The sequence below is a fragment of the Castor canadensis genome, chromosome 4, assembly GCF_047511655.1.
Source record: "Castor canadensis chromosome 4, mCasCan1.hap1v2, whole genome shotgun sequence".
NCBI classification, from domain to species: domain Eukaryota; kingdom Metazoa; phylum Chordata; class Mammalia; order Rodentia; family Castoridae; genus Castor; species Castor canadensis.
Window position 1 is genome coordinate 123,707,288 of NC_133389.1, and position 27,937 is coordinate 123,735,224.

The 27,937-nt window shown below is 34.3% G+C and overlaps 1 protein-coding gene across 7 annotated transcripts in view; it reads left to right on the forward strand.

Moving 5' to 3' along the window:
- The window catches only part of Ubr3 (ubiquitin protein ligase E3 component n-recognin 3), a 207,193-nt gene extending 180,262 nt beyond the window's left edge, over positions 1-26,931 (forward strand). For 6 of the 7 annotated variants that reach the window (XM_074071067.1, XM_074071068.1, XM_074071069.1 and 3 more), the window contains 7 exons: positions 1,331-1,455; positions 6,266-6,373; positions 6,510-6,635; positions 20,136-20,315; positions 23,321-23,530; positions 24,022-24,161; positions 24,460-26,931. In XM_074071067.1, coding sequence (XP_073927168.1) covers positions 1,331-1,455; positions 6,266-6,373; positions 6,510-6,635; positions 20,136-20,315; positions 23,321-23,530; positions 24,022-24,161; positions 24,460-24,577 — 1,007 coding nt within the window. In that variant the 3' untranslated portion in view covers positions 24,578-26,931. Of the gene's footprint in view, positions 1-1,330; positions 1,456-6,265; positions 6,374-6,509; positions 6,636-20,135; positions 20,316-23,320; positions 23,531-24,021; positions 24,162-24,459 lie in introns of those variants that run through there. The other variant, XR_012447249.1, reaches the window with a different exon arrangement.
- Positions 26,932-27,937: the final 1,006 nt, after the last annotated feature.

Consider the following 27,937-nt stretch of genomic DNA (forward strand, 5'->3'; position numbering starts at 1 on the left):
CTTAGTTGCAAGCTTGGGTCTTGACTGGCATTAGGGAGCTTGGATTTTAGGAGAGCACTACCATTTTTAGAACTGATAAGCATGATTCACTATGCCTTATCTGTATAAACGATGTGGTTCATGCTAAACATACCTGCTTCCCTCCTGGAGATCTGGAATTTTTGTGTATGCTGGGCAGAGAGTGCCTGAATGGCTTGCCTACAGTAAGATCCTTGAGGACTGAATCTTTGGTTTCCTGGTATACATTCACATCTGCTCTTACAACTTGTTGATGGAGGAATTAAGCACATTCTGTGTAATTGTACTGGGAGAAGACTGATTTGTATCCTTTCAGTGCCATAAATGATAGCTATGGGTATGAATATACTGATCTTAATAGTGCTGTGAATCATCAAACCTGAAAGTATTCTTGGGGATCTTACAAAACCACTTAAGCTAGGCAAGAAAGATGGAATTTGGCTGTAGGTTGTTAAGTATAATTGACAAGACTTGATTATTGTTTTAATGGGGGAGGAGAAAAGAAAATATCAAAGATACCTATAAACTTTGGACCCCAGTAACTGAATTAAATGGAAATATCCACTTCCTAGGGAAGCAGTATACTATTATACTGCTATTATAGAAGGAATACTTAGTTTGAAGAAAAAAATGCAGATTCAAGTTTAGAATCTTGTGTGTTATTATCTTTGATGTTACAAGCACTTTTTTTTTTTTTTTGGCAGTCTTCGGGTTTGAACTCAGGTTTTAGCGCTTGCTAGTCAGGTGTTCTGTCTCTCAAGCCATCCCAATATCCTGCCCCTTTCATAAAATTTTTTTGAGACAGGGTCAAAACCCTATGTAGCTGAGGCTGGCCTGGAACTCACTAGGTAGCTCATGGTAGCCAGAAACTTGTGATACTCCTGCCTTAGGCTCCTGGGTTCTGGGGTTACAGTGTGTGCCCCCATGTCTCATATTAGAGGTAGATGATATTTTGGTTTTAAACACTGAGATTCTCAAACATTGTTATTGAGTACCTAAAGCCCAGTGAGGGGATTTGGCAAGGTTCCATGAGTATTCCAGGTTAAGTAGCATTAGCTTTCTGGTCTTCTAAAAGAGAGCATACTTTCCATTCTGCTAAATGCTTCTCATTGACATATTCTGTGATGTATAGAGAGGAGCTTTGCTTTCATATATAACTTCAGGTCTGTTGAGCAGCAAATATAGCACATTATAATTTCATTTTACTAACTGCTTAAGTGTTAAAAAAAGGAAAGGCATATCTTTGTGAGATTATCTTCCATACAAATTGTCTAGATTCCAAAGAAATAATGATATTCTCTTTCTCTTGTAGAGCACTTCACCTGCATTGTGAAGGTACTTTTTACCCTACTGTATACACAGGCTCTTGCAGCACTTTCAGTTAAATGCAGTGAGGAAGATAGGTCAGCCTGGAAACATGTTGGAGCTCTTAAGAAGGTTAGTCTCTTTTCTGAATTTGTCATTCAGTAGTTTGTGGAACTCATTTCATTGAGGGTATGGGTAAATGAGAGTAGGTATTTGACTCAACATTTTTTTTTTTTTGTATTTTTGCTGTATCACTGAGCTACACTCCCCAGCCCAAGAATAGGTGTTTGAAAGACAAATAAGTTAACAGTATTTGAATTGTAAATGGAACACCTTCAGGCTAAAACTAATTAAAAGTGTTTCCTCGCACAGTTCAGCCTTCTGCATCTGTCTCTAAACTTGGCCTTAATCTGTTTAAATTTGAGAAGTTTTGTTTTGCCTTTTCTGTAAGCCTTAAACATATATATTTGTGTGTGTGTGTGTGTGTGTGTATATATATATATATATATATATATATATATAGAGAGAGAGAGAGAGAGAGAGAGAGAGAGAGAGAGAGAATGTGGTACATGCCTCTAATTTCAACACTCAAGAGGCTGAAGACAGGAGGCATGAGTTTGAAACCAATCTGGACTATACAGTGAGTTCCAGGCCAGCGCAGACATCCTAGCCAGACTCTGTTTGAAAACAAAGAAACAAAAATCCCAACCAAACAAAAAAAGCCAGTTCAGTAGCAGAATAGTAAATTGTCTGCAGACTTAGCTATTTTATTTATTCATTATTTTTTCTTCTCTTTGTCCCTATCCTCAATCACAACCCAAAGATGGCTTTTTGTCTCCATGTCTAAGCTGAAAAAAATCCTAACCTTTTCTTAATTGTGCCTCTTTAAACTCAGGGCCTCACCTTGAGCCACTCCACCAGCCCCTTTTTTTGTGAAGGGGTTTTTCAAGATAGGGTCTCATGAACCGTTAGTCTGGGCTGCCTTTGAGCTGTGATCATCATGATTTCTGCCTCCCAAGTAGCTAGGATTACAAGTGTGAGACACTAGCACCCAGCTAGAAATTTAACATAGAAAAGTGCATTATACCTTAATTAAGGATATTGGTCAGTTGACCATCAAACCTGATTACTAGGCCAATCTCCTGCCACTGAGTAGAGATTTTACTTTTTTGACCAAAGCATAAAAACTGTTTTAGCCTCAGATTTCTTAAGGGTAAATGAGAAGTTTGAACTATATGATATATGGACCTCTCTGTTTTAAAAATTCTGTTTGCTAAATTTGCAAAACAGACTTCTTCCTTTAATTTATTCATTCATTCAATTAACTTTTGGTGGTACTGGGGTTTGAGCTCAGGGCTTTGCACTTGCTAGGCAGGGGCTCTACCATTTGACCCATGCCTCCAGCCCCGTCTTCTTCTTAAACATTTTTTCCCCTTGTTCTTAGTTGATTCTTGGGTAACTTTGACTTCTGTAATTGTCTTTCTTCTGTGTGTTCTTTCATTTCCTCTGAATGCAATCTAATCTTACATTTGGGTTATTAGTATTCAAATAGAATTCAGACCAAGTATGTTAGATTTCTACGTTGTGTCATTGTTTAAATGTTTCCTTAGTAAACTGTCTGGTTATGAAAAACTATATATTTAAAACTTTCTTTGTAATTTGTGTCTATATTTATCTGCTAAAAGGAGAATTTAGTAACAAAATAAAACAGTTATAAATCTGTGACAGAGGAAATATGATGCAATTCAGGGAAATATCCTATCAGTTTTCTTCTCAATTCATAATTGATAAACACTTACTATGAGGCATGGTATCAACAGGACATAAATTAGTAGTATATTAGCATGTATGTGTATAAATTAGCCAATTAAAACAAAAAATTATGGTGGTTGGTTTGCCACATTACTAGTTTTTTCTACAATAGATCTAAACATTGAGATACATAGCAGATTGTAAATAATAGCAGTGACTGTATTTATTTATGAAGTATATCACTGTGAGTTCTGTAAGTTCTTAGATTTCTACATAATTCATTCTTCTTTTTTCATTTTATTCTTTTAGTTCTTCCCGCCTGTCACTTCCGTCTTTCCTTCCCTTCTTCATTGAGTCTTACTCATTTATTCCATCATCATAATTCCTTTTAGGTATGATAATTTTTTTTTTTTTTTTTTTTTTGGTGGTACTAGGGTACCACCAAAACTCCATGGGCCTCATGCTTTGTAGGCAGGCACTCTACCATTTCAGACACTCTGCCAGCCCAGGTATGATAATTCTAATGAAAACCTTTTTGCCAGATCTAATCTAGCCTAGGGCAATAAAAATATAGATGTTATGTGTTTTTGACCATGATATTAGAGTTAATTTCATAATGAGGTCTAGTTCTGCTGGAAAAATCATCATTAATGTGTATAAATTTTGTTTTTTTTTGGTCAATGGCATTTTGCTAAGAGTCTTTATGCCAGAATTTCTTAATCTGAGATCTGTGGATAAGTTTTGTTTTGTTTGCTGGAGGTCAGATCATCACATCAAAAATATACTTAAAGGGCTTAATGCCCCCCAAAGTTTAAGAAACATTATAATTTAGACAAAGCATTCTACCCAATACAGACCCTCTTATATCTGTCAATTCTTGATCCTTTTCTTTATTTAATCCACTTATTTTTGCCACCTGTCTCAGGAATCTTTTGATCTTGACTCTGGGTCTTATATCCATGTTCTCAGAAATTCTTTCATAAGATTCATGAGCCTGCTCTTTGATTTTTTTCAAAGATTTCCTACATTTCTGTATGTGTAAAGTTAAATAATTTTTCCCATCCAATTCTCCTTTGGTGAGAGGAGTTCTCAATAAACTAGTAAATATTACATTATATTTAACTTTCTGAGTTGATATAGAACTTATTTAGGATTATCTGAACATAAAATATTATCCTTGAAATACTTTTCTGTTGTTATATTCTATAAATCTTGGATTCAAAAGAGTATACTAAATTTAAGAAGCTTTTAGGCTGGATAATATATTGTAGAATCTTTTTTTTTTTCAGTACTGGGGTTTGAATTCAGGGTTTTGCACTTGTTAGGCTGATGATCTATCACTTGAACTATGCCTCCAGCCCTTTTGGGGCTGCTTATTTTGGAGATAGGGTTTCACTTTTTGCCCAGGCCAGTCTGGGCTGCAATCCTCCTATTTTAAAAAACTTCCTACTAAAGCTGGAATGAGAGGTGCACGCCACCACACTCAGCTTTTTTTTTTTTTCCATTGAGATAGAGACTTACAATTTTTTTGAGATGGGGTATTGCTAACTTTTTTGCTTGGGCTGTCCTCAAACTACAGTCCTGTTTCGGTCTCCCAAGTAGCTAGCTGGGATTATAGGCGTGAGTCACTGGCACCTGGCTGAGAATCTTAAATATGTCACATTGATTAACAAGTTGCAAATCCATGGTTATATTTTCAGTTTTCTATATTTTGGGTTTAAGTGAATGCTGCCTATTTAAAAAGTAATTTGATTAAATCAATTTTTAAGAGCAATATATTTCTGTTTTGATATTTAATGGGTTATTAATTCTTATGAATTATGTGAAACTTATTGGCCATCATAATTAGCAAGTAACTATCCTGTTATAGTTGTTAAGTAGACAAGGGTGGGGCAGGTCACACTGTGTAAGGAGAACAGCCTGAGAGTCACATACATTTTTATAGTTTAGAATCAAGTCATAATACTATGTGCTGAATAAACACAGCAGAAAGCAGAGGAGAAATTTTAAAATAATGCAAAAATTGATTACCAAAAAAGACACATTGAGGGCTGGCATAGTGGCTCAAGTGGTAGAGCACCTGCCTAGCAAGTGTGAGGCCTCAAGTTCAAATGTCAGTTACCCTCCCCCCAAAAAAAAGCCATATAAAGGCAAATTCCAAGATGAAAAACTTCAATATTACCAAAATAAATTCCTTCCATTAGCCACCAGATACTTATTGCTCCGATTTTTGTTATGAAGGACACATGGTAAATGGACAACATAGTTTCTGACATTTTAGAGTTTATAGTCTAGTCGAAAAGAATACACTAACTTGAATGAAACAATGAGGAACTGTAAAATACTTGGTCTAAGTATCACCGAATAGCAAATTTTGTTATCAATGCCATGAAAAAGTTCAGAATAAACTTATATTCCGTGAGTGTTTACTCATTTATTATATTTTTATATTTTAAAAGTATAGTTAATAAGTAAATGACATCTTATTAAAATTATTGCTTTATCTTTAACTTGCATGTCATCCTTTCCTTTTATTTTAGTGACTATAAAGTGGTGTATTTCTTTTTTCTTTCTTTTTTTTTTTTTTCGGTGGTACAGGGTTTGATTTCAGACCATAATCCTCCTGTCTGTGGCCTCCTGTGTATCTGGGATCATAGAGGGTATCACCACTCCAGACTTGTTGATTTAGATGGGGTTTTGCTGATGTTCTTTTGCCTGGACTGGCATCTAACTGAAATTCTCTCTTTCTATGCCTCCCAGATGGCTGGCATTCCATCATGTGCCACCATGCCCAGCCAACTGCCTGCTTTTTGTTGGTTATTTCTAATTTTTTCTTTTCTCTTTTTTGCCATTATGGTGCTGCAATGAATGTCTTGTGCATATAGATTTTTCTTTTGTGTTATTTCCCTAGGACGAATTCTCAGGATTAGACATTACTGGTAAAATGAATTTTTGCATATACATTGTGTAATTTATTTCCCATCTTTTAAAGAAGTATTAGAATAGCTTTGACTGCCTACTCAACTTCATTGTGAATCCAGAAGTGTATGGTTTTACCCAGATTTAGAAGAACTGAAGTCTGCATACGTGAAAAATAATAGAGTTACAGTTTTATTCCACAGTTATTTCCAATGAAACTTTTTTGTAATTTTCAATGACCAATGTAACTAATATCCTCATTTTTCCCTAGAATACATCTGATGCAGAAAAGTCTTATGAAGTGTTATTGAGCTTTGTTATAAGTGAACTATCAAAAGGAAAGTTATACTATGAAGAAGGAACTCAGGAGTGTGCAATGGTATGCTTGTGCTAAGATCAGCTGTAGTGGCTATTTAGTTTTAAAAATGTAGATTTTGTTGCTATTAGGAATGTAATTTTTTTAAAGGTATGTTTATTATAGAACGAATTGTTCAAATTTTCTCTTTTAACTTTAGGTTTGTCCTATTGCTTGGTCTCCTGAATCCATGGAAAAATACTTACAGGACTTCTGCTTACCTTTTCTCAGAATCACCAGCCTTCTGCAGCACCACCTTTTTGGGGAAGATTTACCTAGTTGCCAGGTATAATTTGAGGTAGAGAATAGGGAGCCTTGTTTTTATAATAAGCTAATTTTATGAATTATATGGATATAGAGTATAATACTTACGTCTCTCTCTCTCTCTCTGTCATGAGTATATGTTAGTTTAACTCAAAGGAATAAATACAATATTTACACTTTTGTGTTTATTAGCATCCACCCTTTCTATGATAATATTGTTAATGTTGGACATTTGAGCAGTTTTGGATCAGATCGATGATAATTTGTGCCCAATACTTGAATAGGACCCTCATATTTAGTCTCTTGGCATTTTTTATTACTAATATCATTTGCTTTTAATATCCTTTTAAAAGTTACGATGGTCAGAACACTGGTTGTTTAAAGATATGATAGCATTTATATGATTTTTGTAGCAATGAAATGTTTGGTTTGTAACCAATTGTGTTGAAACGTGAATGAATTAATTATTACTGGTTAAACTGTTCCATACAACTGTGGGTCAAAATGAGTAGACAAGAAAGTAACAGGGTAGAAAATCAGAAGGTAAGTAAGCCCACAGTGTGCTTATGGAATATGACCCTGACGTTCAGTTTCAGGGAATTTGATGTAAGAATTATGTGTATCAGTCATACTTAGGATGTCTGAAGTATATCAGAATTAAGCAGGTTTTTTTGTTGTTCATTTTGTCTTAAGCAGTTGACCATTATGTTAAATGCTTTGATTCTTTTGTTTTTATCAAGTGCTTGTAGATAAATTCTGCACATTTGTCATCAAAACCTCCTATTTAGAGTTATAAGATGTTGAACAAGCTGGGTGCCAGTAGCTCACACCTATAATCCTAGCTACTCCAGAAGACAGAAATCAGGAGAATTGTGGTTCAAAGCCGGCCCTGGCAAATAGTTTGTGAGACCCTATCTTGAAAATACCCAACACAAAATAGATCTGGTGGAGTGGCTCAAGTGGTAGAGTACCTGCCTAGCAAGCATGAATCCCTGAGTTCACTCCAGTACGACCAAAAAAAAAAAAAGTTGAACAAATTAAAAATTCTCATTTGGTAGATTTTTTTCTTTTGCTTTTTTTTTTTTTTTGGTTTTTAATATTAACTGTTAAAAAAAAAATTAGCATCCTTAAGCATGAAGATTGCCCAAACAAAATCAACATCTTTCTTTGTCAACTGTACTTTCTTTGCTTTTAAGGACCATTGGCCATGGTTCTTTCTGTTCTTGCTACCTTACGGCTTATGTCTAGAAGTAGGAGTTCTTGAAGTGGGCATTGAAAGTTGATCTGCAGTTTGAGTGTTCAGAGATGCCTGTATTGGAGCACCAACTGTGTGCCTAAAGCAAGGAAGAAATATGTTGAATTGGGTGTTTGAAATAGTGTTAGAGACAGAATCAGAAAGAGATTAAAATTAAGTTGTAAGCCAGGCATGGTGGCACATAACTATAATCCCGTCATTTGGGAGGCTGAAGCAGTAGGGTCACAAGTTTGAGGCCTGCCTGGGCTACAGAGAGAGACACTATCTAAAAAATAAAAAAAAATTTTTAAAGTTGTAGTGGATGTTGACTTTCACATGTGGTAATTTGGACTGTTGAAAGAAATTGGACAAAACCATGACATGATTCAATTTTATTTAAAGATAAAACTTTAGTTTAAGATTGGGTTGTGAGGAATGGAGGGACTGAAAACAGAAAGACCAGTTGGATAAGGACACATTGGAGGTAGAAGAGGACAGGGAGCAGTTTGAGATTTCAGACATAGAATAGTCAGGACTTAGTTGAGCATGTGGGAATCAAGAGAAAAGGAAGAGTGATACTGTCCTTGTGGGGAGCATTGTTGGTTTAGTTTGGAGGCACTAGGGTTTGAACTCAAGGCTTCCTGCTTGCTAGGCTGGCTGTCTACTTCTTGAGCCATGCCTTCAGCCCTGTATGTGTATTTTGAGCCTGGGAGAGTTAACTTTTGTGATACAGTTAATAGAAGAGGAAATACAGAGTAGATTTGTGGGCATGGAAGAAAGTGCTTGTATATTCAAATTGAGGGTCTAATTGGACCATTTAAATGGCAGTCTTCTCAACAAGTGAGAAAAGTGGGGCTCTGCATAGAAGTTTGTTTTCTTTTTGTATAGGTTTCTGTAATTCTTTGTGCATGTATGTATTTTCCTGCTCTTATGCTTTACTCACTTTGGCTTTTTGTTTTTATTAATTACAGTGTGGATGGGCATAATGTTATATGTACTTTTATGACAGTGTCACTTTTCTTCTTGTAGAGTATTTTGTGTTATTCATAGTCATATTTCATACTTTTACTAAAATTTATTCTTTTATTACCTTTGATTCTAATTGGAAATCTTTATTCAGCAATTTTTCCTCAATATTTTCTTTTTTGTATTTCTCAAAGTTAACTGAAGACTAATTCATTTACAACCCCTAGGGAGAAATGACTAAATATTTCTTTGTTCAAAGATACTTACAAAGCAGTTTATAACGATCAGTTATTATAAAATTGGTTGTCGTTTTTTAGGGAGGTAATTGAAGGATGTCTAAGCTAAAATGGGTAAGCTAATAAATCAGTTAGAAGGTAGGGTTTACCTTACTTGATCAGTTTATATTGATTTCCTTATTTGTTTCTCTACCTGAAATTGTCTTTTCTATGTTGAGAGAAAAGATAGAGGTATACGCCTCAGCTCATGGAATGCTGTGAACACAACTCAGTGCATAATATGTCTCGTATCATCATTTCCCTTTTGTTGCCCACACAATACTTTCATCTGTTACTTCTCAGAAGTAGGGCTGGAGGTGTGGCTCAAGTGGTAGAGGGCAGCATTACTTCTCAGAAGAAATAATACACATATGTCAGTATAAACTGCTTGTTGGTTTTTGTTGTTGATTAATTTGCATAACTGACACTGTCCTTCCTTTTTAGAAAACTAAATATTATGCCATTGAAATTATGCAGCACTAAACGATTCTGTATTATTGTAGCAAAGATTTTCTGATATATAGATAGATAGATAGATAGAGATATAGAGATACAGATATAGATAGATGTAGATACATATCCCACACTCCACTTATTCCCCATTGGTAGCATGTAGGCTGTCTCCAACTGTTTGCTTCCATGGGAAAATACTGACTACTATAGTAAACCTGATGTCTTGTACACTTTAATATGAAGTTTCTCTAGGCTCTGTTCCTAGTTATGGAATTGCTGGACACATTGGAGACATTTTGCTGTTTGCTTTCCAAAATGGCTGCTCCCGGTTCACATCCCCAGTGCAGTGCGGGAGGGTCCTTATTTTTCCCCATATACTGGACAGACTGCTTCTTATCCAGTGTTCTAAATTTGCCAGTCAGTTGGGTGCAAAGCATATGCTTATGGTTAATTTTATTTGCATTTCTGTAATTATAAAAACAGTTGGTCCATCTGCTCATGTTCTTATTAACTATTTAAATTTCCCTACGTGTTTCCTATTTCTATTCTTTGACAATTTTTAAAAATTGAGTTTCTGTCCTTATCCTGCTGTTACTTCTAATCATTGCAGATATCTTTTCACATGATTTTATTTATTTAAATGTAGTCTCCTTTGTGGAATTGAAATTTTAAATTTAGAACTATCATTTTTTTTCTTCATAACTTTATGCTTTTGGAATCTTATTTAAAAATCCTTCTGCAATCTGACACTGTAAAGTTATTTTGTATTTTCTGCTATTTTCATAGTTTTAGCTTTACATTTCAATTTCTGATTTGTTCTGGGGTTTATTTTATGGTATGGTATGAAGTAAAGATCTTAATATTTTTCTCCATTTGAGACAGTTTCCCCAACACTATGTACAAAATAATCTACTTATGAAATAATCTTACTTTTTTGTACTGATTTTTCATTATATCAAATTTCAATATTTCTGGATTCTGTATTATATGTTGTTAAGCTCTTTGTTCCTGTACTTAGTAACCATCTGTTCATTACTGTGGTTTTATTATACATATTATATCTTGTAGGGTGAGTGTCTTTTGCCCGTTATATGTTTTTTCTAACTTACTTTCGCTAATTTTTTCCTGGTTAGCTTATGTATGTACTTTTTTTCTTTTATGTGTTGGGGATTGAACCCAGGGCTTTATATGTGCTAGGCAAGCACTTTTCTGCTGAGCTGCATCCCCAGTTGACCTTTATTTTATGTATGTATGTCACTTTGTCAAGTTTCTTCCAGGATCAATGTTAGATTAGAATTTCTTTGAATTGATGGTGTAATGTGTTTACTCAGGCCTCTTCTAATATTTTTCAATAGAATTCTTAAAATGTTGAATTAAAGCCAAAAGCATTGATTTTTTTTTTTCTTTTCTTTTTGGAAACAAGGCCTAGGTTGGCCTCACCCTCACAATCCTGCCTCAGCCGCTTGAGTGTTAGCCATTACATCAAGAGCATTTTTAATAAAGCTAATCCTAGAGGCTTTATGGTCTTGGTTTCTACTTCAATCATATTATTTTCTGTTACATTCTCTGATTACTTTTGCTGGCATAGGGGAATACTGTTGATTTTTCTGTGTTCTAATAACTGACTACTTGATGAACTTTTATTCCAATAGTTTGTCTTTTAATTCTTTTAGGGATGCTATATAATTATGATCATATATAATTCCTTTATCTTTTCTCACTACTTAAATATATCCCCTAGCACTTATTCTCTAATTCTGAATTTTTTAACAGAGGGACTTCAGGTGACTTTTTAATTTGATAATTTATTTATAAAATAGTTTGCGTAATTTTCTTGGCAAAAAACTAGTTACCAGATTCTCACAGAGACCTGTGATGATCAGTCCCACACACCTTTGTTAATGTTGAAAAACACCGCTGTTAATATAGACAGGGTGAATTTGATCAATGTACATTATATGCATATTTGTAAATATAAAACCCCTTTGTACAATTAATTTATGCTAATAAAATTAAAAAGAGAAAAGAAAACCACTATTCTATTATATCTCCTTTAATCCTTTTTTCTTCTGTCAATAGTTTCTCAAATAATAATGATTGCAAGCATTTATTATACACTAACTACATGCTAAGAACTGTTTTAAGTGCCTTGTATTTAAATTCATTTAAACTTCATGACAGCTATGAGGCATCTATTTTTATCCTCAGTTTATGGTCAAGGAAGCAGGCACAGAGAGATGAAGCAACTAGCTCACGACTTACAGCTAGTAAGTTAAGCAGAAAGGATTTGAACACACCTAGCTTAGACATTATTAGTATCTGGGATTTGAATGTATTTAGTCTAGATACTAGTAACATCTGGGCTATGTTGTTGCTTGCTACCCAAAAACATTTTTTTAAGAAATACAGGTGATTTCCTACTAGTATTAAGTCTGCAAGAACTGCTATAAAATCACATTTGTATTCCCTTTGATCTCAGTACAACCATTAGTATTCCACTAGAGATGTTTCTCACAGTATAATAATATGGTGATTGATTTATAGGTAGTTGAATATACCTACAGTGATACCAAAAAAATGAAAACATCTCAAATGCTCATCAGTGAGAAACTGGTTAAGTACAATGTAATATACTTCTGCAGAAAAGAAAAGATAGGAAGTTTTCTATGTGCTGATATGGGAAGATGTCAAAAAATATGATAAGTAACTAAAGGTAAGTTGTGCTTAAATTAAGTCAAATAGGTTAGGAAGTAATAGTATTCATATTGTCTTTTATTTGTGTAAGCTATTCTGGAAAGATACATAATTATGGCCAGTTCTTACCTAGGAGCTGGGCTAGTAAGTTTGAGATTTGTTCAGAAGGAGAACAAAGATGGTGGAGGGACATTGTCTAATGATACTGTTTTTAACTTCTTGATTTTTAAATAGTGTAGATATAGTACTACAGCAATTAAGTTTACAAAAAAAATATTTTTGAATAGGCAAATACTTTTGAGTGGGTACATTCCTATTGTATATTTACAGTTCAAAAAAACCAATAAAGGTATTTTGTGAAAAAATACCTCGCTTTTGTCCCTTCTCTAGCCTCTAAATTTCCTCTGTAGTATTCTAGATATTTTATGCTACATAAACAAATGTGTATGTGCTTATATTTTATCTCTTTAGCCCCCTTTTTACAGTCTGTTCCACAATTTGCATGTTTCCCTAGTAGCACATCTTAGAGGTATTTTCATATTCAATATATGAAGACCTTCCTCATTCTGTTTTGTATATTTAGAGTATTTCATTTTATGATGTAGAATATATTTATTTAATCACTGCCCTACTAATATACTTTTGGAGTATTTCTAGTCCTTTGGTGTTTCAAAATGATACCACAGTGAACATAGTATAGATGTTATTTGGGATATTTTTCAATTATATTTGTAGGACAAATTCTTAGCAGTGATTTGCTGTCAGCATTCCATCCACTTGTAGTTTTGTTTTTGTGCTACTGAGGATTGAACTCATGGCCTCACACATGCGAGACCCCATTTGTAGTTGTGACGGTTATTGTAAACTGCCCTTCATTAAGGTTTTGCCAATTTATGTTAACATAGTAATGTATGAAAGTTCCCTGTGCTTGTGCCTTCTTAGTGTGCTACCACATTGATCTTTGCCTTCAGATTTTCCATGTGGGAAAATGCTACATTTGGATGTAGTTTTAATTTGCATCTTTCCTAGGGTTGAGAATTTTTGATTTACTGTGACCCTCTTGTTATACAATATATCTTTAGAAAATAGAGTAGTAATTGATCTTAAAAGAAACAGTGCCTCATAATTTTTTCTTCGTTTAGAATAATCTGTGATCCTTGTCAATTTTATTGAAATTTTAAATAAGGGGAATCAGAAGCTTAAAAAAAAAAAATTCCTGAGTTAAAGTTCTCTCATTTTAGTGACCCACCCAGTATCTACTTCATATGAGAGGCCACCTAATCCTGAAGTATCTTATGAATTAAAAATTTTATAGATCTTCATTATTTATTATCCATTGGTAGATTTCCTGTCATTAAAGAAACTGAAAAAATACTGCTACTTTTCTACCATTAGGTAGTTCCCATATTCCCGTTGTTTTTTTTTGTAAGTAAATGCTCTCTCTCAATAGTGCTATTGTAATTTATATTATAAATTCATACACAAGAACCAAGGAAGCCCCAAGTTGCATGAAGTAACAGCTGACAGAATTGAAAGAATAGACAGATCTACAATCATAGTGGCAGACTTCAATATTCTTTCTTGGTAATCAGTTATAAGCAGACAGAAAATCTACTAGGATAAAGGAGATCTGAACAACACTATCAATAAACTTGATATAGTTGACATCTGTAGACTGCTCCAGTAAATAGTTGCAGAATGCAATTTTTTTACAAGTATTTGTGGAACATTATTCACCAGAATACTCCATTCACCAGTCCATAAAATAAATATAAGTTTGAAAGAATTGAATCATAAAATGTGTTTTCTGACCACACAAAATTAAAGTAGAAATCAGTAACAAAAAAAAATACAGAAAATCCCTGAGTGTGTGATAATTAAAGAACACATTTCTAAATAACTGGATTGAAGCAGAAAACACAGGAAATTAGAAAATATCTTTGACTGAAAATGGAAACAGAAGAGGGAAATTGTGGAATGCAGTAAAAGCAGTCCTTAGAGGAAGATTTGTAGCTTCACATGCTTATATTTTAAAAGAAAGAAGGTTAAAATCATTTATATAAATTTCTACCATGTAAAAAATAAATCAATATGTTTCTGTATAGAGCTAAAAATAGAGCAGATAAGACCCAGAAAAAGTCATGGAAGAAATATAACTTCTCCTCATCCCTCACAAATTTGTAGTTGGGACAGGCCCCTGTAACAGAAGACAGATTAACAAAAGCAAAACAAGCAAGTTTATTAACATGTGCAATGCACATCACATTGGAAAACCCTTAAAGGTAACTCAAAGCAGTTGCTTGGAACTCTGGCTTATAAAACATCTTTAACAAAAAAAAAACCAAATTTTCAAGAGGTAACAAGAAGGAAAGCTGTTTTAGATTTTTACATATGAGAAATTAGAAGGTAAATGTAAGGCAGTGAACTAATGGAGTAAGGCTTGTTTGCAGGTCTTTTGGTGCCATATCTGAGCTGACAAGAGTTGTGTCCAGTGAAGGAAAGTTTGTGTTCTATCTTTAGATGGAAAGCAGGATCCCTTCTTCACTTTGCTGTTTCTTAGTTGCCTTTAGTTCAGAAATATGTATAACTAAGAAGACTGTTTTAGGATGACATTCCACTTTCTTTCACAAGTAAAAAGGTAAAAAAATAACAAAAATCAGAGGAGAAACCAACAAAGTTGTAGTGGAGAAACAGTAGAGAAAAATCAGTGAATCCAAAGTTTGGTTCTTTGCAAAGATCAATAAAATGGATAAATTTTGATGTCATTTGCTTGGCTGAGGTGGAGAGAGCTGAGCTAGCATGTGTCAGAATAGCCAACTAAGGTTAGCAACAAACCAGAAGTGAGTTAATCCTTTAATAACCCACTGTGATGATGTAAGCAATAGGCTGAAACTGCAGAAAATACCAATTCTCCCTGTTCCACCTTCCCCCATGGAGTGGTGCACTGGTCAAGGGTCAGGTGGATTAGTGCAAATATGCAAGTCATCTCACTGTTGAGGGATCCTAGAACAAACTGTAGCAGTTTTGTGGGTTGGTGGTTGGGGGTCATTGGGATAGAAGTGGTCAAATACTATGTACTGAGAGTGAGGAAAAGTGTCTCCAAAATATCTCCCTCTCCCTTTCTTAGGGAGGCCTCCACAGAGGTTGCTGAGGAGACTTCCGTCCAAGTCCTCAAATAAAGAAAACTGGGGATAAATGCACTGCGGACTAGGAATGGAAGTATGTGAAACAGCATAACCATGCAAGGTGGACTGTGACCTTTACTGAAATTCCCTTCAGAGGCTGCAGTGCATCCACTGTGCACCACGTCCATTGTAGGAGGACAGCTTTGCTCCAGGAGACCTCTCAGGAAAGCCTTTGTAGTTGCCTAGGGTTAAGTCTGAAAAACCACACATAGGTTTTAAATTAGGAGCTCACTAGATTAGGAGCCTCACTAGATTGCTAGGAAAAAGAAAAAGTACAAATTACCAGTATCAAGAATGAAGGAGGATACATTCATATAGACTTTCAAGAGAATATTATGAATAACTTTTGCCAATAAATTTGACAACTTAGATGAAATAGACAAGTTCCTTGAAAGACACAATGCTGTATTACATATAATCACCATGTTGTACATTGACTCTCCAGAACTTATTAAACTGAATGTTTATACCCTTTGGCCAACATTTCCCCTGTCACACTTGGCCCCAGCTGCTGTCAGCCACCATCCTACTCTCCTTTTGTGAGTCTGACTTTTATAGATTGCATAAGTAAGATCCTGCAGTATTTGTCTCCCTGTAACAGGCTTACTTTTTAATTTAGTATAGTCCTTCAGGTTCATATGTGTTACCATAAATGGCAGGATTTCTTTCTTTTTTTAAGCCTGAATAATATTCCGTTGTTTGTGTATCACATTTTATTTATTCATTAACTCATTGATGGGCATTTAGGTTGATTCCATTGGTTATTGTGAGTAATGTTGCAATAAATACGAACATGATCAAATGGGTTTATCTTAGGAAGACACATTTGGCGTAAGAGAAATCAATTTTTATGCCTTATTAATAGAAAACAAAAACAATTAAGTAGTAAAAGAAAAAGCATTTGACAAAATCCACCACCCTTTCATGGTAAAACAGAACAAAACATCCTAGAAATATAAGAGAATTTTCTCTCAACCTGATAAAGGATAACCATAAAAAACTCATAGATAACATCCTACTAAATAGTGAAAGTCAGAAACAAGACTAAGAACATGACAAGGATGTCTGCTCCCACCACTGGTTTCAGCATTGTGCTAGGTTTTCTAGCAAGGCAGTTAGGCAAGAAAAATAAAAAAAGGCATCCAGATTAGAAACGAAGATGTAAAACAATCTCTGTTCATATACTAGGTTATTTTTTATGTAGGAATCCTTTAAAAAATCACTAGAGCTAAAAGGTTACAGGATACAAGATAATTAAAATTCACTGTATAGCTATGCATTACAAATGAACAGTCTTGAAATGAAGTAATTTCATTACAGTAGAGGATATGAAAGTAGACTAGAATTAGAGTGTGGCAATGCTGCCTTATTGTAGAGGGTAGTTTTTATGGTAGTGAATTATATCTCAATTTAAAAATATCTGTGTGACAGAAGTGGTGAATTCAAGTATGATATATTTGATAGATTTTAAGAACTTTTGTAAATGCCACAATGTACCCCCACTCAGTATAATAAAAACAGAGGAAAAAAGATAAAAAATAAAAATACCTATGACAAAGAACTTATATGCAGCATTTATCAAAACTTATAATTCAGTAAGAAAACAAAAACACCCAACCTAAAAATAGGCAAAAAAGTTTGAACAGTCAGTTCTTGAAAGAATGTGTATGAATGGCCAACAAATAGATGAAGAGTACTCAACATGTTACTAGGGAAGTACAAATTAATGTACACAAGTGGTAATGCCAAGTGTTAGTGAGGATTTGGAGTAGCTAGAATTCTCATTCATTATTGGTAGGAATGCAAAATAGTATAGTCAGTTTGGAAAAGGTTTATCAGTTTCTTTTTTAAAAACTTAAATATACATTTACTATGTAATCCAAGAACTCTACTCATGGGTATCTACCAAAAGAAAGGAAACCATTACAAATGTTTCCTTGTCAATGATATACCATCATTGGTACTATCCTCTGTATTTGACCACATGTAGATTTTTTAGGGATACTTTCAATTTAAACGTATAGAAATATTTTTGTCTTATGTATTTTGAATATACAAAGCTAAATATATACAAAATGTTCTTTTACTTTAGAAGATATATTTCTTTTTGACTGGTAATAGTATACACAGTTAACCATAGGCAGCAATGAAGGGGGAGTAATTACCTGCCATTTATTGAGAACATTGACTCAGTGATTGAATTTTGAAGGATGAAGTTAGAAAAATATTTAGAGTCAAAATATATAAATATATAAAAAGAAAACTAGCTCAGAAAACAAAAGTCTAGGGGTGTGACTCAGATGGTAGAGCTCCTGCCTCACAAGTGCAAGACCCTGAGTTCAAACCCCAGTATTGCTTAAAAAAAGAAAAGAAGGCATAATTCCATAAAGACTTTTACATAAATGTTTATAATAACCTAATTCATAATAGTGAAAAGCTGACCCAGAAGCCCATGAATGTATGAGCTAGTAAGTTCAGCAAGGTTAAAGGATACAAGAGAAATACATTAAAATTCATTATATTAAATTTCATATAATTTCTATATTCTATATAATAGAATACTGCTGTGCAGTTAATAGGTATGAAATGCTAATATATACAGTAACATGAATGAGTCTCAAAATACTACTGTAAGTGAAGATGCCAGGCATAGCTATGTACAGACCAGGTACAAAGCGTATTCACACCATGTACTGTATGAGTCCCTTTATGTGAAAAATTTAAAAAGCCAAAACTGTAATGCTGGAAAGCACATCAGTGGTTTCTTGGGGTCAAGAGTAGAGGTCAAGATTGACTGCATAGGATACCTTAAAGCAACTGAGGCCAATAGGAAAAGGGGAACAGGTACTAGAGAAAAGGTTAGATCAAAAAGAATTAACCTAGAAGGTAACACCCATGCACAGGAAATCAATGTGAGTCAATGCCCTGTATAGCTATCCTTATCTCAACCAGCAAAAACCCTTGTTCCTTCCTATTATTGCTTATACTCTCTATACAACAAAATTAGAAATAAGGGCAAAATAGTTTCTGCTGGGTATTGGGGGGGAGGAGAGGGAGGGGGCGGAGTGGGTGGTAAGGGAGGGGGTGGGGGCAGGGGGGAGAAATGAACCAAGCCTTGTATGCACATATGAATAATAAAAGAAAAATGAAAAAAAAAAAGATTGACTGCATAGGAACATGAGTGAATTTTGGGGGAAATGGAAATTGCTCTATAATTTTATATAGTGGTGGTTTTATTACTACACATATACCAAAATTTGTCAAACTACATTTAATATGGGTGAATGTCATAGGATATAAATCATACATCAGTAAAATATTTTTAAAAAGATGCCTTCTTTGTAGAGCTGTCTAAATGGAGGATTTGTAGCTTCATTTCTGGAAATTTTAAATAATTAACATCTTTTCAGCTTACATATATCACTTTGTGTTTCCATCTTAATTTTTCCTTGTGGCATATTTTGGAATTTTGTACTTAATGTGTATAATTAGCTCAGTCTTGCAAATGTTTTTTAAATCTCTATTATGTATGTTCACTGGAAGTATACAGTCCTCACTTCTACAGAGCTCAGAGTCTTATAGGGAAGGTTAAATTATTTTTAAAGTTCTTAATAGAAAATATACATGTAAGAATAGGAGAATTTATGAAGTCTCATTTATTCCATCCCTGAGGACAGTAGCAATTGATCCAGTTACAAGGGAGAGTTGAAGCCCAGTGCTGATGTCTCATGCCTGTAATCCTCGCTACTTGAAAAGCTGAGATGGGGAAGGTCAAGGTCCGAGGCCAGCATGGGCAAATAGTTTGTGAGACCATATCTCAAAAATACCCAACACAAAAAAGGCTGGCAGAGTGGCTCAAGCAGAAGAGCACCTGCCTGGCAGGCGTGAAGCCCTGAGTTCAAATTCAGTACCACGTATAGAAATTCTTGAATCCCTTTTTCTTTGATTTTTATTTCTGAGTAGAGTTTCAGATTGGCTCCTACATCTTTCTAAGGATTAAAAAAAAAAAAAACTCCTCTTCCTTTTTTAACTGACTTTGTCTCATATGCAAAGTCAAGGCAAATTATTTAGTGCTGCCTTTTGTGAATCCCATGTTTTTATCCATGTTGCTTGTTAGCCACACTGACAACCTGTGTCTTTTTCTTTTTCCAGTGCTCATATCAAACCCAGGGCTTTGTGTATGCTATGCAAGTGCTCTACCAATGAACTACATTCCCAGCCCTTGCTTTTGTTTTTAGTTTTTGTGGGATTTTGTTTTGTTTTGTTTGTGCCTCCAGTTTAAGATCCTCTGCTTCCTGAGTACTGGGATTACAGGTGTGCACCACCATACCCAGCTCAATCTATGCCTTTTAAGCTAAAAGTAGCTTTTTCTTTGCCCTAAATTAACTTTGGTTTTATAGAATAACTAGCTTCTATAGACTATTCATCAGTTATATAACAACTGTATCTAAAAGTAAGTGTATAAAGGAAGCAGATGCTATGATACTTAGTAGTTAAATTTCAAAGAAAAATGTTTTGGGGATATTTGGACATAACAGCTAGGAACCTGTTTTCGTTGCTCCTCCTACTCCTTCACTTTTTTTTTTTCACTTGACTCAGTTAAGAAAGTTTTCTTACTGTCCTAAGGTAATTGATGAGGATAACAATTAAAATATCTGTAGTGGAAAATGTTCTTGATGAAGTATCTTGAGATTTTTCTATTTCATGTCTAAAAGGAAGAAGAAGAATTTTCAGTTCTTGCCAGCTGCCTGGGACTTCTGCCAACATTTTACCAAACTGAACATCCGTTCATCAGTGCTTCTTGTCTGGATTGGCCAATTCCAGCATTTGATATTATAACTCAGTGGTGTTTTGAGACAAAATCATTCATGGAAAGGCATGCAGAACAAGGGAAGGTATGTTAAAAAAAAAAAAAAAGTAGTACTCACTTGCCAGAAGGTTGCTATGCTAATAGGGAAGAGTTAATAATGAAGACTTAAATTTCAGGTCATTTGTTCTTGGCAGGATTTTTTAAACTGACTCAGTTGAAAACATGATTTATGCATAGATTTCATTTATGAGTAGAAAAGAAGAAATACTCCATTTGACAAAGATAAGGTATTAGTTGTTACTTTTAGTTTGTTTTAGGTTAGTAGATTTTTATTGAATTCCTGAAGTAAGCCTAGCACTAGACTTGAAACAAGGAACTTGTGTTCTTGTTTGAAGGAGAACTGTCTCTTTTTTAAAAAATTGAGTCTTAACTTTAAAACGTGCTGGGCCTGTGTTGTCAGCTCAGCTGGTGAAAGGGTCATTGTTGGAGACCAGTAGAGTGGGGGCAACAGCAGGTGGCTGTGAATGCGTGGTTTGCTGCACAGACATTCTTCTATAGCTACAACTACAGTTTTTGATGAAAGTACCATTGTGAGGCTTTTTAGTTAGCAAGGGAAACCAGAGATTGCTTAAGTGGTGAAGAAAATCTGGACTATTTTTCTGATAAAGATTAGAAAGTAACTAATGCAAGAGACATTGAGAAAAATGTATAGAACGTGGTGTCCAGATGTACATATTAGGGGTTTTAACTCAGATCATTAGAGCAGTGACTGGTGTGCTGTAGCTCTGGTAGAACATGCTCTGCTTAAGTGTTGTGTATGGTGTGCTCTCAGGCTGTGCTTCCTCCACGTTCAGGGATGGAGCTCTGCGTGGCATGCAAAGGCCTTCACATCTTGGTTGTGTTTCTGTCCTCATTCCGTACTACTTCTCTACACTACCTTGCTTAAGTCACAAGAGTGTTTATAAGTGTGCTCCACATTTGGAAACAGCTGTAGCACTGCTCATTGCTGTTACTTTTATCTAAAGCAACTGTCTAACCTTCAGTTGGATTAATTCCTCTTCAAGGCTTTGCTGAGATAACTGTTAACCTCTTCTGTAAAGATCGGTCTAGTATTCCCATCTTCCTTCTAAGTTCTAACTGCCTATCTCTATATTGCTATATAACTGTGCTTTTGTCGCTTTCTCTAGCAGTTGCCATATTTATCACATTTCTTTTTATTTATTTATTTGTTTATTTATTTATTCATTTTTGGTGTGGGGGTTGAACCCTGGGCTTGTCTCATATACATACTAAGCATGCTTTCTACCACCCAGTTACACCCTCATCCCATATTTATCAATTTATATTTTTATTTTTATTATTTTCTTGGAGGTACTAGGTTTGAACTCAGGACCTCATGTTTGCAGAGCAGGTACTCTGCCACTTGAGCCATGCCCCCGAGCCCCTTTTGCTTTAGTTATTTTTCAGGTAGGATCTCTTGTTTTTGCATCTGGCCTCAGACTATGATCATCCCACTTACGGCCTCCTGCCTAGATCATAAACATGGTCTCACTGTGCCTTGCCTATTGGTTGAGATGGGATCTTGCTAACTTTTTGCCTGGATTGGCTTCGAACCTTGATCCTCCCATTCTCTGCCTCCCTAGTAGCTGGAATAACAGGGATGAGCCACTGTGCCTGGCATATTTGTGTCATTTATATGTCTTAAGTGGAGCTTCACAAAGCAGAAATTCTTATTTATATCCTTGAATCCCCAGTTCCAAGAAAGTGTCTGGTAGAGACTAATTGTCTACTAAATATTTGTGGAACTATTAAGTGGAGAAATGGAATCATGGGTAGAAATAGAACTGATGAAAGGAGAACCAAGTTTCAGATAAGATGAGAATTTTAATTTTGAACATCAGGCATCGGGAACAATAAAAATTAGTATTTTAGATGGAAGTGACAGGTTAGACTTAGTTTTTAAAACACTCAAGTGAATAATAAAGGTAAGGTAAACATAAATTTCTACTTTTCTATTTTTTTACTGAAATCCTTACAGAGATGCCATCTCATATTATGCACAGCCTAATCTATCCTAAGTGGTAAGTTTAGTGGAGATAGATTGCTATCCCTTCTGCTTAATGGAAGGATTCCAGTGTAATCAACCCATTACAGAATTTGCATTCTTTGGGGTTCCAGGTTGGGCAGAGAGGAATTGGAAGTGGCATAGTTTAAGCCTATATGTTGTTCTTATCATTGCTCCCATGCCACTTTATTAATGAACTCATCAGTAAGTAGCAAACTCCTTCGTTGCTCCATTGAATTACATTGATTATGGCTGACTTTAGGTAATATGAGATAAAGACCATATAAATTACCTACCATTTATACAGTTTCTTAAGATAATACCTTTTTTATAACATCTTACCTTTTTTTTTGTAACATCTTACTTTTTTTTTATTATTTTACTTTTTTTTTTTTATTATTTTACTTTTTTTATAACATCTAGAAAATCTGGTGCTATTACCAGTAGTTTTATACAACTGGAAATAATAAATAAAGTATACTCTGTATGGAAATGTAACTAACTTGGTATTTATTTTTCATTCTTAAAAGCAGAAAGTTTATTAAAAGAATTATAGCTCCAGCGCTTGTGGATACAAATGATCCTAAGAGCAATTTTACATATGCTAGAGAGCAATTCTAAATTATAAAACATTAAAATAGAAACAATGCATTATAACTATGACTTTCACTAAAGAAAAAGCTTGTGAATTGTTTATCTGAGAAAGTTCAAAACTTGATTTCAAAACATTTATATCTATTTAAAACTTTTGCATTAAGCCTGTTTAAGGGCAAACTTAAATATATTTGCCATGCATGTGTAGAGATACTAATATTTTTCTTTTAAAGAAATAACAAGCCTTTTGTTTTTAGGGTGCTTAATCTAAAAATTATCTTTTGAGATCTATGTGAAAAATAGAGAATGGTAGTTGTTGAAGTACTAGTTTTGTCATTCTTGGAAGTGAATTTTAAATCTTGTTAGAAAATAAGTATTTTGTGTTAATGTCTTTAATACATAGGACTAATGACTGGTTTTGGATGTTCTAGGCCTTGCTTATCCAAGAGTCAAGATGGAAATTACCACACCTACTACAGTTGCCTGAGAATTACAACACCATTTTTCAGTACTACCACAGAAAAACCTGTAGTATCTGCACCAAGGTTCCTAAAGACCCTGCTGTTTGCCTTGTTTGTGGTACTTTTGTATGCCTGAAAGGACTTTGCTGCAAGCAACAAAGTTACTGTGAATGTGTATTGGTAAGCAGTAGTAATCATACAAAATGTATGAAGAGTTGGACCTCATGGGAATGTGGTATGGTAGATGTGTTCATGGCAGCTCTTCAAATTTAAGTAGTCTTTGAATTAAACACAATATGTGTAGGGATTTTATGTTATACTTGGAGGTGTTTTCCTTTTTAATTCAGTGCAAGAGTAAAAAACAAAACTACCAGGCTATATGTAAGTAACTAAAATCTTTCTTAAACACAATTCCATTTCTTCTCCCTTGTCCAACTGTCTTTTAATGGTACATCCCTGTGCTGTGGGGAATGCTAGCCTCTGAATTAGCTTGGCTTTGAATTACTTTCCTAATAATGCTTACCCAAATTCTTCCTAATGTATTAATAATAAAGTATTGGAAATGGGGTTATAAGTTTAACATAGATGAAATCTAATTTAAGTTTGTTAATATCTGTATTATTTAGAAGGCATTTAATTAATATATTCTTGATTTTGTTAAATTTTTTCAGCATTCTCAGAACTGTGGTGCTGGAACAGGGATTTTCCTTTTGATCAATGCATCAGTAATTATCATCATTCGAGGTCACCGCTTCTGCCTCTGGGGTTCCGTATATTTGGATGCTCATGGAGAAGAAGACCGGGATCTTAGGTTAGAGTGGCATGGATATATCTGGGGGGTTATTGAAGCTTGGTTAATAAAAACCAGTGTGATAATTCCTGGCTTCATAATTATACTTTTTTTAAATATTAAGAAATCCAACAATCACTAGTTTAGAGTGGTTAATTATAGTTTTTGAGGTATTTTCCTTATTGAACATACTTAGAAAACATGAAATAAACCAAATTACTAAGATTTTTCCACAACAAATTAAAAGAAGAAATGCCTGTGAAATCTTTATTGTATCATATTACCTTTAATAGTGTTTTTTTTTTCCTTTTTATTCTAGGCGAGGCAAGCCTCTCTACATTTGTAAGGAAAGATACAAAGTTCTTGAGCAACAATGGATTTCTCATACTTTTGATCATATCAATAAAAGATGGGGTCCACATTATAATGGGCTATGACTCACCACCTTGGCATTACATTACACTATCATTTTCATTAAGATTTTATTTTATCAAAAGTAAGCTTTAACTTAATTTGGGGGGATTAATGCTCTTGCTGAGGGAAAAAGAGAAAACATACATCTATGAAGCCTTTCCAAAATTAGGTGCTTGGTAAATCACGTTAATGGTATAATTTTTTTTAAGTATCTGGAAACAAATAAGTTGAATCATTCTTTTGTGGTCCTTTTTTTAAGTGCACAATTAATAAAAAGCACAACTTGTCCACAAAATCATTCAGAAATTATCATCCCTGCAATGCATATCAGCTATTCATGGATACTTAGTGTGGGTGTGATTAATTTGAAATTGTATTGCTCTGTGTTTTAATTTGCATCTGCTTAACATAATGCATCTTTTTTCCTCTGTTACTCTTGTGTTGATTTAAGATTTTTTCTGTATGTAATTAGAAAAAAATGTAAAACATGATTTATGTGAAATATTGTATAGTAAAAATTGGTCTAATAGTAGAACTTTAAAATTTTTTCTTATTGTGAAGAATCTGCTAAAAGTTTAAGGCTTTGCTGAAAACTTAATTCATTCTCAGGAATTTCATAAATATTCTCCCCACATAAATAATTGAAATAGATGTAAAATAAGTAGATAGCCGCTGGTAATATAATACAGTACATTCTGGGATGCATATGTGGGGTGAGGGGGCGGTCCTTAAAAATCAAAATTTGTGTGGAGTATAGCTCAGTGACAGAGCACTTGCCTAACATTCACAAAGCCCTGGATTAAATCCTAAGCACTGCAAAAAAAACAAATTGCCATTTCAGTTGGATGAATTAGAGTTGGTACCAAATAGATTTTACTAATAAAATCAAAAGGGTTGAGAACATACACATGGCAGATTTTGATTCTGTGCATACCCACCTTTTATTACCAACCAAGTTTTTGTTTATACGATTGGATTAGAAGTGCTCATACTTCCCAACAGATGAACCATACATTTTGGAACTTTCTATCAGCTCAAGAGGTTCAGCTACATTATTTGTATTCATGTAGTGTAATCACTGCTATTCTGCTTGGTTTCCTACAAGGAAAAAAAAGGGTTTAGTGGTGGTGACCCTCATGAATGAGCCATGCATCTGTACTCTTCTTAGAAACTACTGTGAAAAGAAATTTATGTTTGTAGAATTTTTAAATAAGAATGGAAGTAATTGAGCTAAAACCCACTCAAATAGAGAAGGAAGATTACAGAAAAGCTTGTTACATATTGGTACCAAGATTTTTTTCCATATGATTCAGTAATTCAATGATATATTATGCTATCGAGCAATTCTTGTACTTTGGAGTTCATGACTTATTATATAAAATTACATTTTATGTGTAAAAATAAACTTAAATGCATCTAATGATGAAATATAAAAAATGACATCAGATCCATGCACCAAAAGTTATTGAATGATATGACCTTACAGAATATGAAAATGAACATTAAATGATGGCCTTGCATTAAAATGGGGAAAGCAGAGCAGTACATACTCAAATGTGTTCAAAACATCAGAAAATTACCTATAGCTCTATCAGAAAATACATGGAAATAGCTTGCTATTTTTATATACATTTCCAAAATGTTAAGATAACTTTCTGTAAGACTAGAATGATTCTGTTTGACTAAATCACTGTCCTTTCCAACATACCACTACTTTTTAAAATATTGTATCATAAGTTCAGCCTGTCATATTTTTTGCATTGGTCATTATGAATACCAGATCATTTGTAAGTGTGGTTGAAGAGCAAAATGCTAATTTACATCTCTAGTAAATACTGTTACAGGATTCACGAACTTGAATTATTCTACAGCTTGAAGCTCTGATGCTATATATACATGGTATAATGTATTCAGACTTTGATTACTGCATATTTAAAATGGAATGTTTTGTGGCTGTGTGTATGGATGTGAAGTGACAATATTAGCCTTAACTTTAAAATTGGGGTATTTGATAGTGTTTATTTTGATATTGGTGAATTAGTCACCAGTAAATTTTAAAAGAGCACTTGGTTGAAAATTGTACTTGAATACATACATGCATGCTGCTAAACTAGAACTTTAATTTTTCCCCATAATTTTTATAAGTCCCATTTATAAACCCACTTTTAAAAATTTAGCAGGTCCAAGTTGGAGTGATGTGTGTATATTATTCAAAAAATGTACTAGTGTGATATCTTGTATGAATGATCATTTAAATACAGTACATTACTGTAGAAGCTAAATCAACCTTTATAATTAAGCAGAAAGTCAAAAAACTAGGAATAGTCAACACTGTAAGATATGTTAATAAAAACCTACTGTCATTTGGTTTGTGAAAGATCCTTAAAATGTTTAATGCTTATGTTTTTCTCATTTTTCCTCAAAGATATTGGCAGTAATATGTGTGAGTGATCGTGGCCTAAAAGATCCCTTAAGATTTGCTTTGCCTTTTGCCTTTTATTTGCAGAGCTATTTCTGCACAGACCCCTGCAAAGTATGTATGTTTTGAATAGGGGAAGAAGGAAATGAGTGTGTAGATCTGAGGACCATTATTGTCCCTGCTTTCTTGAAAGTTCCCAACTAGATTTTGAAAATTTAAAGTGCTCTATGATATTATTTATTTTGAATAGTCTCTGGTTTTGTTTGAATTTACAATCCTTATCCCTGTCCCTCCATTCTGAAGGTCACCAGCTAGTGATCAGCTAGAAATCCATTTCCTTTCTCAGATTTTTTTCATTTGCTTTTTTGTATTCTGTCATTTATTGATTTCTGTGATCTAGGAAAGATGTTGACTAAAAGCCCTGAAGGCTTAGAGATAACAATATTAGAGAAGGAGATGTGGCCCAAGACTCTCTCTACCATCATCAGGTAGATTTGCTGATTGAGATTCCTGTTGTTGGCTAGTATTTAAGGTCGTGTTGGAAAACAACAGAATAGGAAGAAAAAACACAAACAAACATGGTTTTAACCACTAGAATGAAATTGTCAAGGCAAGGGTGCATTCACTGTGGGTAAGTCTGGTAGTTAATGGTTGTGGGAGAGCTGACGACTTGTGAGTACTGTCCCCTCACAGTGCAAAGCACACAGTCCTTGCTCAAAGCCTTATGATCTGGCTGGAAATATCAAGCAATACTTAGTTCAACAGGGATGAGGTAGAATGGACAGAAATTTATTAGTCAGGCACATCAACTATGGAAGAGCTATTAGCAGCTATCTTAGTGTATAGTAATCATCCTGACTCTAAGCATAGAATTAGTCAAGTAGCAGTGAAATAAATGTAACTCCAACTGATGCAACAATGAAAAGATACCATGGAACCTTGTGTAGAGTTGGCTTTTTGTGAA